This window comes from Olea europaea, chromosome 6 (genome assembly GCF_002742605.1).
Source record: "Olea europaea var. sylvestris chromosome 6, O_europaea_v1, whole genome shotgun sequence".
Taxonomy (NCBI): domain Eukaryota; kingdom Viridiplantae; phylum Streptophyta; class Magnoliopsida; order Lamiales; family Oleaceae; genus Olea; species Olea europaea.
The window spans coordinates 23,433,739-23,445,980 of NC_036242.1; the positions used below are offsets into that span (position 1 = coordinate 23,433,739).

The 12,242-nt window shown below is 35.3% G+C and overlaps 1 protein-coding gene across 5 annotated transcripts in view; it reads left to right on the forward strand.

Moving 5' to 3' along the window:
* Positions 1-3,443, forward strand: part of LOC111396197 — a 4,945-nt gene extending 1,502 nt beyond the window's left edge. For 3 of the 5 annotated variants that reach the window (XM_023022546.1, XM_023022544.1, XM_023022547.1), the window contains 6 exons: positions 170-241; positions 1,059-1,123; positions 1,321-1,477; positions 2,327-2,431; positions 2,522-2,611; positions 3,024-3,443. In XM_023022546.1, coding sequence (XP_022878314.1) covers positions 170-241; positions 1,059-1,123; positions 1,321-1,477; positions 2,327-2,431; positions 2,522-2,611; positions 3,024-3,152 — 618 coding nt within the window. In that variant the 3' untranslated portion in view covers positions 3,153-3,443. The remainder of the gene's footprint in view (positions 1-169; positions 242-1,058; positions 1,124-1,320; positions 1,478-2,326; positions 2,432-2,521; positions 2,612-3,023) is intronic. The other 2 variants (XM_023022545.1, XM_023022548.1) reach the window with 1 other exon arrangement.
* The last annotated feature ends 8,799 nt before the right edge of the window (positions 3,444-12,242 follow it).

Here is a 12,242-nt window from a genome sequence, read left to right on the forward strand (position 1 = left end):
AAGTGCTTTTTTGTTGGTATATATTAGGCCATAATGGAATATAGGATACACAACATTTTTTTTTTTTTTTAATGTTATCCAGTTCTATCCAATCCGTGTTGCCAAACATGCCATAATTGTTTTATTTAGCCAGTTAATTATCTAAATAACATCCATTTTTTTCCTGCAGTATGCTCACAGAAAATGTGTCCAACATTGGTGCAATGAGAAGGGGGACATTACTTGTGAGATCTGTCATCAGGTACAGAAGATTTTCGTTATTTTACATGCATTTCTGTTGAAAATTTAGCCATTTCTAATAACCCCAACTGTTTAGGTTGTCAAATACAGTTTATTGGAAACATTAATTAGTTGCACATAGTCCTTTTTGATATATTCATGGAATGCGACTACCAACGTAACCCAGTGGGAGAAAAATCTCACTGCTGGTTTTGGAATGAGCAGAAAGTGATGGTCCTAAGAGAAAAACTGGCGAGTATCAGAAGATAAAATGCAGAGTTGTTTGAGCATGTTTGGCTAAGCTTAAAAGTTTACTCGTAAGTAAATGAGTAAATGTTAAGATAAATAATTTTCTCATTGGTCAAAGTTGGAAATAGCTTAAATAAGTGAGTTATTAAGATAGGAAGGCATGAGGTACTTTGAAAAAAAATAATTTTTTTAACTCTAGTAACATGTTCAAACATTTTAAAAAGTTCACCTTTGATGCATGTAGACACCGGAGTGTGCTCCTGGTGCATATCCTTCCAATTGCATTAATTATTTTCAATGACACGAATAAGGTCTCCCCCGCTTGTTTTAAACATCTGACACCCAAATTCTGGGGCATTGTAAGAGTGCACTAAAACATGTTACAGGAGAATCTACTAAAGACGGTACATCTATGCAAATAGTGACTTGTCTTGTAATTAGATCCATTCACAGAAATAGAGTCGGTGTCTTCTCTTTAAGTGACAAAGTTTTCATCTTTTGAGCACTCTAGACAAAGTTTTCATCTTGGAATGAATTTACTTTTGTGAGCAATTTTGACATGATGTCACGATTTTCGTTCTGATTTCCAGCCGTATCAGTCTGGTTATACTGCTCCTCCACGGCCTCAACCTGATGAGACTACCATAGATATTGGGTAAGTTTCGGTATAATGCTTTAAATTCGCATCATCTGTACAGACTTTACTTTCTTGACTTCAGAATTTTTGTATCACCAAAGCAAATAATTTGAAAAGTTCAAAGTCAGGACTTATTTTTTTATTTTAATTTTGAAATATACTTGTTCACGAGTTTGTGGATTTATGGTATTTTGGTTGTTTAATCCCTCTTGTAGAGGAGTGTGGCAACTTTCTGGCACACCGCTGGATGTGCATGATCCTCGGCTACTGTCAATTGCTGAGGCTGAACGTCAGTTGTTTGAAGCAGACTATGATGATTATAATGGAACAAACAACAGTGGTGCTGCCTTTTGCCGTTCAGCCATTCTAATTGTAAGCCTTTACTCTGAAAGTTTCGCTATTGCCATTAGCCATTTGCTTCTTGTTTCTTGTTCACTTTCAATTTGAAACATGAAATTCTGAAGCAATACTAGAACTGCTTGAAGTAAATAGATGATAGATGTTAATGATATAGTGTTGCTTGAAGTAGATGTCATGTCAGGCGCAGGAAGCGTGTGCTACCAGCCAATTTAAAAGATTTCATGAACAAAAATAAAAATTAAGAAAAGAATTGATTTCATTAAAAATAAAAAGTATAAACATAAAGATAGGGCATATATATCTACAATTTTAGCACTTGTTTGACACTCATTATAAAGAGAAATTTTGGTAAAATGTATTATGGAATAGTATTTTTTGGGACAATGTGTGGTTAAAAAAGAAGGAAATTTTTTTATTTACGTGTAATATTATTTTATTGAAGAATGTGTGGTTGTAAAGAAAAATATATTAAAATTTTAAAGGGTGTCAAACAATGGCTTAAAAGGGTTTAAATAACGTGCCCATGTCCTACATTTATAAAAATCCCATATCGGATGGATCTAACTCGCATGTCCATGTCGTAGCCCTTGAGAAGTCGGTGCATTATCCAACACTCCTCTTAGGGGAGAGATTCTAAATTACTGCTCTGTCCTTTTTCGACTCCTATTTTATGTTTTCACTAATGACATTAGGCCTTGCCAAATGTAAAGAAGGTGAAAATGGCTCTAAGGTACGTTGAAACCATGGTAGATCTGTATAGAAGTGGTTGTGATCATGTTGCACTTTTTGTGCTTGTTGATATTTTTTGTAGTATATGATTTGCACAATCTAAAATAGAAGTGGGCTATTATTGGTTTGCAGTTAATGTCTCTTCTGCTCTTGCGGCATGCATTGTCTATCACTGATGCTGATGGAAATGGAGATGGAGATGGAGGTCCAGATGATGATGCATTTACTTTTTTCTCCGTAAGTAGACTTGATATATGTCTACATTATTCCAACTTTTGGATAGTGTTGATTATGATTTTGAAATGTGCTGACTAATTTACTTAACAGCTGTTCTTACTTCGAGCTGTGGGCTTTCTCTTGCCCTGCTACATCATGATATGGGCCATTAATATCTTGCAACGTCGGAGGCAAAGACAAGTGAGTGTATATTCTAAGTGACTGGCCAATATGGCATCACTTTGCTTTCTCAATGTGCAAGTCTTGAGATAGGGGTGTAAGAAGGGCCATACCTTTTTTCTGGGCGGCTCATGTCGGACCAGCATCGGCCCATAAGCCTTTTTTTTTTTTTGAAAAATAATAATAAAAAAAAGTGTTTTTCTGGTCCATCGGACTTCCAAGACTTTTGGCCATTTTGTTCCTATTTCTCTCGGAAAAAAAGGGTGCACCTGGGCCAGGCATGGGTCGGTATCGGTCAGCCTATACCATGGCATGGAGAACCTGGCCTGGGCCGGCCCTTTTATACAACCCCTCAGTCTGAAATACTGAAACGTGATGCATTTGTATGTAAACTAGTATTTATGTCTTTTATATTTGTGATTTGGTGGAACAGCAGGAGGCAGCACTGGCAGCAACGCAATTTGCGATTCTGGTACAATCGGCACAAAGAAGAGGTCTTATAGTTGCGTCAGCTGCACCCGCAGTCACTTCACAGGTTTCTCCGGTGCAGGAACATGTTTAACAAATAACAATTTCCGCAATGTCCTTGTACCATTTTTGGGAGTTGTTTTCATGCAGATGTACTAGAGGAACGTTGATGCTTCCAATTATAACAATATTGTTCTGTTTTCTTTGTTTAAATCTCCTTGTGCTAAATCTGTATATGTATGTGATGTCTCTCCACCAGCTATCTTGGAGAAATTATTCAGTGTATTATACACCATTCGACTCCAGGAGCTTTTGTCCACAACTTTATCAACCTGTATTTATTTGATGTACTTTGTTTGATATTTTACAAACTGTTGTTGCTTCAGTCTTCTAGTTCAACATCAACTTTTCTGTTGTGAATTTTACTTTGACAAATGACACAATTGCTGTGTACTTTGGTATCAGAATACTTCCCATAAATCCAGAATTTTGTGTTCATTGAGATTATATTTCCCAAATTGCACGTATACCATTAGTTGCTCGACTCCTAAGACTCCAAGCAAGGGAGCCATTCGCGCCCACAGTTCAAATACAATTTTTGTGCTCGTCGCTCCCTTCAAGCTCTCGGGCATGGCTGGTTATGGTGTTACTTACATCACTTTATTAATGGAGAACAATCTCAAAGGACAAAGATAATTTCTAACAATTACAATCAATTGCTTTTGGTTCTAACGCTTTATTTTGTAATTAGCATGCCATAGGGGCATTTTGCAGACCTTAATTGAGTATTCGTACACGCGATATGTAAAACATATTAGAATTGGACGCGACGGATTGTTAAGAATGAAGTTATTTTAAATGTTCTAATAAACTTGAAGAGACCCTTTCAATTTATTCTTGTTGAACAACAATTTATTGTGGCAAGCAAAAAAATATTACTTTCACGTGCATATTTGAACTGGCGACAACAGATTAAAATCATTCCAAGTGCGAGACCTGAACCTAACAGTTTATATTCTAAAAATCCAATCTTGGGTGATGTTCCATGCAATGCATCAATTATTGTATAAAGATTTGGAGCCATGAACTAAAGTAAAATTCTCTGGTCCCTTAAAGCAAATTGGATTCTTTGTTTCATTTGTAGCCCATATGAGATACAAACAAGACTGCACCCATATATATTCTTCCTGTAGATTGATATACATTTATATTATTTGAATTAATCTTGTGGGGTATTAAATTAAAGCATGCAATGAAAGTGCATAAGTATTTTTCCTCAACTTGGAAAAATAAAGCAAAGAATGTCCCTTCATACATTTTCAATGTGAGGCTGCTGCATTTTTTGGACTTATTCCTTCTTACTTTACTAGATCATCGAAACTAATAGCTATAAAAACCCCTGTTTGATGGCCATTATTTTGAGAAAAATGGAATTTTGAATATTGATTTTTTTGAAAAATGGGTTTGCATGCAAAATATTTTAGGTATAAATGTGCGGTTGAAAATGAATATGAAAATTAAAGAGTTTTAAAATAATAGTTGTCAAACGAGGGCTAATATAAACCAAGTCTTATTCTCTATAAAAGTTTAGGTTGATCTTCAACCTACCACAACTTTCTTCTATAGTTCTATTGCTCGAGTTTAGGACGGGCTATGATGAATAGAATCAGAGTTTAACATATCGTGGGGATTTAAGCACGGTGGATAATATGGAAAGATGGTGGGAGTCCAGGGTGATTAGATTGCTCTTTTATTTAGACCAAGTTTGAGTCATATTAATATAAGAATGAGAATGAAAAATATAGTCGTTACAACTCCCACACAAGAGATAGATTTTCAAATATGGTGGTTTGATGTGATGGATAACGGTCATATTATTCATTTTAATGAGTAAATAATGGGAAACAAACAGGAGCTTAGAAGACAAAAGGAGAGCAAATTATAGAGATGTAAGGAAACAAATGAAAAGATGCCTAGCTTCTTGAGGGTCTTGTTTTAGTTACCTTTATTCATCTTAGTCAGATTCTTTTATTGTTAGATTTGCATATTTAAGATTGAGTTAAATCTAAAACTCTATTGACATATATTCATATAATATATATCTAGGAATGGAACATAGGAACTCAGGGACGACAATCTCAGACCACCATATATTCTTAACATAAGAGAGAGATATTTTCATTCCTCTTTTCCTTGAAGAAAGTCATGGTTCTTTGTGTTCGTGGTAAATTCTTATTATTCCTCTGGCTAGGATTATTAGTGTTTTGTCCAAGTAAAGTTTGTGGATCGACAAGTATAGATCTTGCTCAACGAAGAAGAAAAAATCATCAGTTGATGGTAAAGAATCAGAGTATGAGTACGCGTATGCTTGAAGCAGTTGGCATGAAGGGCCAGAATACAGATAAGAAACCGGCACCTCTAACTCAGACATTTGATCCTTACAGAACGAGCAAAAGGAGAGTTCCAAGAGGATCAGATCCTATCCATAACAAGACTTGATATAAATAAGGCATCTCTTTGCCATAAGACAAGCAAGGCAATTGAACACGAACGAAGAGTACAAAGGATAAGATTTCTCAACTGTACATCAAAATCAGAGGAAGAACAGACCAGAATATATGTAGTTTATAACTTCTCAAGACAATATCAGTTTGGCTTCAGTATTTGTTGGTTTCTTCCAGATAAGACTTAATGGGTGCTTTGTTTGTATTTTCAGTTTATTGATGATACTTTCGATGCGTTAATGTCTCCAACCATGTTTCTCCACATTTACCCCTTTGTTTGAGCCCGATTTTGTTTTGGTGGGGGGAGGAGAGGGGTGTTTTTGAATAGTGATCTATGAGAATACGTGGTTAAATATTAAGAAAAATTTTCAATTTACGTATAAAATTATTTTATTGAAGAATGCATCGTTAAAAATAAGTTTATGGTAAAATGGGGCTTAAACAAGGTCTTATTAACAAAAAAGTAATGTTTCTAAGGGAAAAAAAATTGAAGAAAACGGAAATGATGACAGAACTCATTATCAAAAAATAATGCTGAAAGTCATGTTTCTAAGTGAAACCCTGAAGGTAGGTACTTGTTTGATCACTAGTAGTGGTTGTGCTGCGATTTAATGATTGTATTGGATATGTTGACCTCCAAATCTGATTGGGAACCCATAGGTCAATAGATCCCATCCCCACTTCTCTCGTAGTATGCTACCAGTGCATTTGAAATGTTCGCTTTAGACATGCAAGATCGAAGCCTCTCCAAAAACAAATAGAGGGAGAGACCACTATCGTATGTACCCAATGCTCTTGTTAGCATGAAGATCAGTAAAGTTTACTGAGTGTGGGAGTGATACTTTGAGAACAGGAAATATACGAAAGTTGAGTTTATATTAGAGAGTGATAATGCGAAAGTGTTGATTACCCTCCAATGACACAGATTATTTATAAAGACAAGGATGGAGACACTTTGGATGTTTGACACATGGCCTCTTCCCAATAACTGACTTGTCAGGCTTCGTTATGTCACAATATTGTATCCTAGGTATCAATAAGTCCATGTCCTCCACACATTTTCCTAGGAGGATAAAAGGATGTTTGACACAATCATCGTCATAGGTAATGTCACACCAATCACTTCTCATGTGGCTCCACGTGCAAGAACTGCCACAGAGGTAAAATACAGTGGCTATGTCCCATTTCAAGGAGAAGCCTTGAAGAGAAGCTAAAGCTCTTAATGCAAAGGTTTAAGTACCATTTTAGAAAGAAGAATTGAAACAGAGGCTAATCCATATAGCATAGCATATGACACAATGTGCAGTGCGCGTAAAAATGGTGATGACTTTGTGTGTTCTTGAAACTGAAGTGATGGTTATAGGTAATTATAATAATTTAACGTGTAAAGCATTTCAACTTTGAAGCCAAGCGTTTTGAAGCATTCGTGTTATGCACAAATCCTCATGGGCCCTCCTTATAAATAACAACTCAAGTCTCTTTAGATTAAGGTCCTGTTCGGCAGTGATTATGAGAATTAATTTTTTGACCGTAGGAAAGAAAAGTGACTTCTGAGTGAAAAAGTAAAAAATGACGGCTGACTTAGGGAAGTCACGGTCAAAAATCATGACCAAACGGGGGCTAAATGGACAACATTAGGCGAGGAATCCGACAATCGAGATGAATCTTGATTTTGATCCAATGGTTGGTATTGAAGAGGCCTCATCTATATAAGGTAAATAGTTCACTCTAAACCTTTTTACTTTTGCTTCAGTGATATTTTTAGGTTTTGGTACTTCAGTGAAAAAATTCTAGCGATTTTTATTAGAACTTTAGGTATGAACACTGCTCCTGTATTTCACATTTCTTCTGGCCTCAAATCATTGTCTTGGTAAAGATCAAATAGTTGAGAAATCCATCGGTGTGGAGCTGATAAATAAGGGACGAGCCTTTGTAAATACTTCCAAGGCAATGCCGCTTCAAAGAGTAGCTAGGGACCGAGCCTATCGTTAAAGTTTGTTCCCATGGAAACGACTAGTTCAGACAAAGCTACAAATGATGGCTAAGAGTCTGATGCTGATGTGGAGAGTGTAGAGTTTAAAATGTAGTATATAAATGATTATTACAACTACAATGCGGAAACATAAACTTTTGAAGTGCAGAAAATTAAACCAATCTACCCAAAACTTCTTCAACACCACTAATGGAGTATCTTATGATGTTGAGCTCAGATTTGTGTCACGCCAGATCATACATCGTCCTTTACGGGAATGACAATGGATATATCGAGGGAAGATCCTCTAGAAGCCATCAAAGATTTCGCTTGAGATATGAACTAGTCCCATTGGGTTATTTCTCTATTATTGTTATGCCAAGTTCAAATGCAAGAAATAGAGAAGTCTTGTAATTATAGAGCCAAATCCATTTGAATTCAAATTCAAATATTGTACCATGGTCAAGAGTGAAAGTGACAAGACTAGCATAGGAGAATTGACCACAAGATTAAATCCAATGATTAGATTTAATCTACGGTCCAAAATACTCCTAAACTGGCACAATTCACTTCAATCTCTCTAAACCAATTAACTTGTAGCATGTGGATGGTGTGACCCACTTCACAAATCTTTATCTTGGATCATATATCATCCATCACCGAATTCCTCGATTACAAGTGATATTCAGTAGTTTGGTCTTATTTTATCATCATCGCTCACTCCAGCTTAATACCTGCACAACAATTAACCATGATCAATACTCAATATTGATAAACATTTGTTGAACTTACCAACCACAAGTACTTTTGTTCCTACATCTGTAAGGTTGTCATCAGTTGTAGTTTCAAGCAAAATAAAATTACTAGAAGCTAACTTCTCCTTAATGAAGTGATACTTCACCTCAATATGCTTAGAATGTTCATGATAAATAGGATTTTACATAACATCAATGAACTTTGACGACTAGTAAAAATCATAGTATTGTCATTCAGGAAGTTTAATTCACATAAAAGGCATTTTAGCCACATGCATTCCTTTATAGTTTCAGTTAATGCAACACATTCTACTTCAGTGCTGGAGAGTGTAACTATAGATTGCAACTGTTATTTCTAAGTGATACAATTATCATTAAAGTAAAGAAGTAAGAAGTGGTAGATTTTCTCTAATCTTTATCTCTTGCAAAGTCAAAATCTAAATATCCTTTAAACTCTAATTTTTTACTTTTCCTTTTAAACACTAATCCCCTTTTCGAAGTTTTAGCTAGGTTTCTTAACCGCCATTTAAGTGCAATCCAATGTGGTTTACCTAGGTTAGAGGTAAACCTACTCAAGAAATTAACTGTATATGCAAGGTTTGGTCTCGTGGTAATCATAGAATACATTACAGACCCAATGTAATTCACATAAGGAACATTACTCATTTCATACATTTCTTCTTCAGTTTTAGGGCATTGTGCAAATGATAAATTCATGTGTGCAGCTAATGGTATATTGACTGACTTAGTAAATTTCATACAAAATTTGGTTATCACTTTATCCAAATAAGACTCTTGATTAATAATCATCCTATTATCAGCCTTATTCCTTTTAATAACCATGCCAAGGATTTTTCTTGCATCTCCTAAGTCTTTTATGTCAAATTCAGATTTTAAAAGGTTTTCATCTTTATGATTTCAGCTTTAATAGGGCCAACAAGCAACATGTCATTCACATATAACAATAAATAAACTCACAGCCTATTTTAAAGTTATTGAAATATAGGCATACATCAAATTCACTCATCTTAAAATCAATATTAAGCATAAAAGCATCAAATCTTCTATACCATTGTCTAGGATTCTGCTTAAGACCATACAAGGACTTTCTAAGTAAGCACACAAGTTTTGATTTTCCCTTCATCTTGAACCCTTGAAGTTGAGACTTGTAAATCAATTCATCCAACTCTCAATTAAGAAAAGTCATCTTAACATCTAGTTGCTCCAACTCCTAATCATACTGGACAACTAAGGCTAAGACTAACTTGATAGTTTTATACTTAATAACCGGTGAGAACATCTCATTATAGTCTACCATCTCTCTCTGAGTAAATCCCTTCGCAACCAACCTAGCTTTATATGTTAAAGGGTACATAGGTCCTACTCTTTCTTTTAACTTGCAGATCCATTTACAGTGGACTACCTTTTGATTATTTGGTTTTTCAACCAACTTTCAAGTCTCATTTTTGTTTAGAGACTGGATCTCCTTTCTCATAGCCTTTTTCCAACTTTAGAAATTTTTACAGTTAACTGCTTCCTCAAATAAAGTGATTCAACTAACTCAAAGGCTTCACTTGAAACTAGGACAAATTCCATCAAATTTGAAGAGATGAAATTCAAATTGGGCTTCACTTGTCTTCTTTTCTTATCCCTCACTAATTGGTAATCATCCAAATTAGTACTTGTAGATATTTCTTGATTAAGGACAACAGTTTTAAGAATTTGAAGTTCAGGTTGTTCTATTACTACTTCTTGATTTGATTCTTCTTAAGGTTGGATTTCACTGTTCTCTGGATTATCATCTAATCTCTTCACCTCAAACTTCATCTTCTTTTCAGTAGTAGATTTTCCTTCCTTAGCCTGTTTGTTATAACTTACTATATTTTTAAGACAAGGCATACCAAGTTCATTAAAATTCACATCTCCACTGTTGATAATTTTAATGCCCTTTACACTTGAAGCCCATAATCTATATCCTTTTACTCCCTTTGGATAACCTAACATGACAAACTTAGTAGCCCTAGAGTCCAATTTGCTCTCAACCTGATGTGCATAAACTGCACAACCAAACACTCTAATGTGTGACAAATCTGGGGCTTTTTCAGACCACGACTCTTGAGGAGTTTTGAAGTTTACAAAACTAGAAGGTGACTTATTTATCAAATAGGCAGCAGTACACACGGCTCACCCCAGAAACCTCTAGACAACCCAAAACTAATCATCATACATCTGACTTTATCCATTAAAGTCTGACTGATCCTCTCTTCTACCTCATTTTGTTGGAGAGTATGTTTCACAGTCTTATGCCTCATTATACCCTTTCCTTTGCAGATTTTATCAAATTCAAAGTTACAAAACTCTAAATCATTGTCTGTCCTAAGAGTTTTCATAATCTTTCCCATTTGATTTTTGATTAAGGTAAGCCAAGACTTAAACTTACTAAAAGTTTCAGATTTGGATTTAAGGAGATACACCAAAACATTCCTCGAATGGTTATCAACAATGGATAGAAAAATCTATTCCCTCCATGAGTGGAATGTTTTTTAGGACCTCACAAATCCGCATGAATGTAGTTCAATGGTCTTTTAGTGCTATTTTTACCTATCCCAATGCTAACCCCGTGTGACTTTCCTAGAATACTCATCTTGCAAAAACTTAGAGGTGTAACACTATCCTTACCAATTAAATTCTGGTCACCAAGGTATTTCAAACCTTTGGTCCCAATGTGTCTGATCCTTTTATGCTAAAGGTCCGATCTATCTTCACAAACTAAAAATAATACCAACTCTTTGCTATCTAAGGCTTTACCTTGAAGGACATATAACCCATTCCTCTTAGGACCTTTCATAACCACTAGAGATCCTTTACAAATCTTTAAAATACCAGCATGAGATCTGAACTCGTGACTTTCTTCTTCTAGAGTACCTAAGGAAATAAGGTACCTTGTCAGGCTCAGGACATATCTAACACCTCTAAGGGGTCTGATAATGCCATTGTTTATCCTAATAGCAATATCACATTCTCCTTCCACATTGTGTGTACGATCATCCCCAAGTACACTTTTCTAAGATTCACATCTCTATAGTTGTAGAACCAAGATTTAATAGGATACTTATGAACAGTAGCACCCGAGTCTAAAACCCACTCAGTGTTAACATCAATATTAAAAGCATTCATGACATGCATGTTATCATAAGCACCATCTACATCAGTGTCAAAATCTCCTGACATGGTCATAACATGTAGACAATCAAGAAAATCACCTACATCAACTAAGTTCTGATCATCATTGTGTTGCGGTCTTTGTTTCTTCTTAAGGTCATTACAGTCTCTCTAGAAATATCCTAACTTACCACAATGGAAGCATTTCTTACCACTCTTATCTTTAGACTTAGACCTACCCTTCAATTTTTCTCTGCCATTCTTACTTTGAAAATGGTTCTCCCTCGTCTCATTCCTCCCTCTAACAAACAAACTCTCTTCTCTCGAGCTACCCATCGACTCTTTCTCAAGCTCTAGCTCTCTAGCCCTCAAAGCATTAATTACAATATCTCAGGTCAAAGTATCCCTAGCATAGCATTCCTAATATCTTTATAGGATTTGGGCCTAGCATTCAAAAGTATAATAACTACATACTCATCATTGAATTTCATATCATTGTGGGACAAACACTTGATGAGTCTGTTAAAGTCACTCAATTTGGATTCAAGATCCTTTTTTGGGTCTAACTAAAAACTGAACAGTTTTTGAAGCAAATGTATTTTGTTTGGAAGAGATTTTTCCAAAAATAGCTTGTCAAGTGCTTCCCACAACTCTTTGACAGTCTTATGTTGTTCAACTTGTCCTAACATATTGTCCGATAAATGCAATATAATCAACCTATGTGCAGTTTTATTCATCTCAGTAATTTCATCCAGTTTAGCTTTTAATTCATCGAGATATTTTTCTGAGTC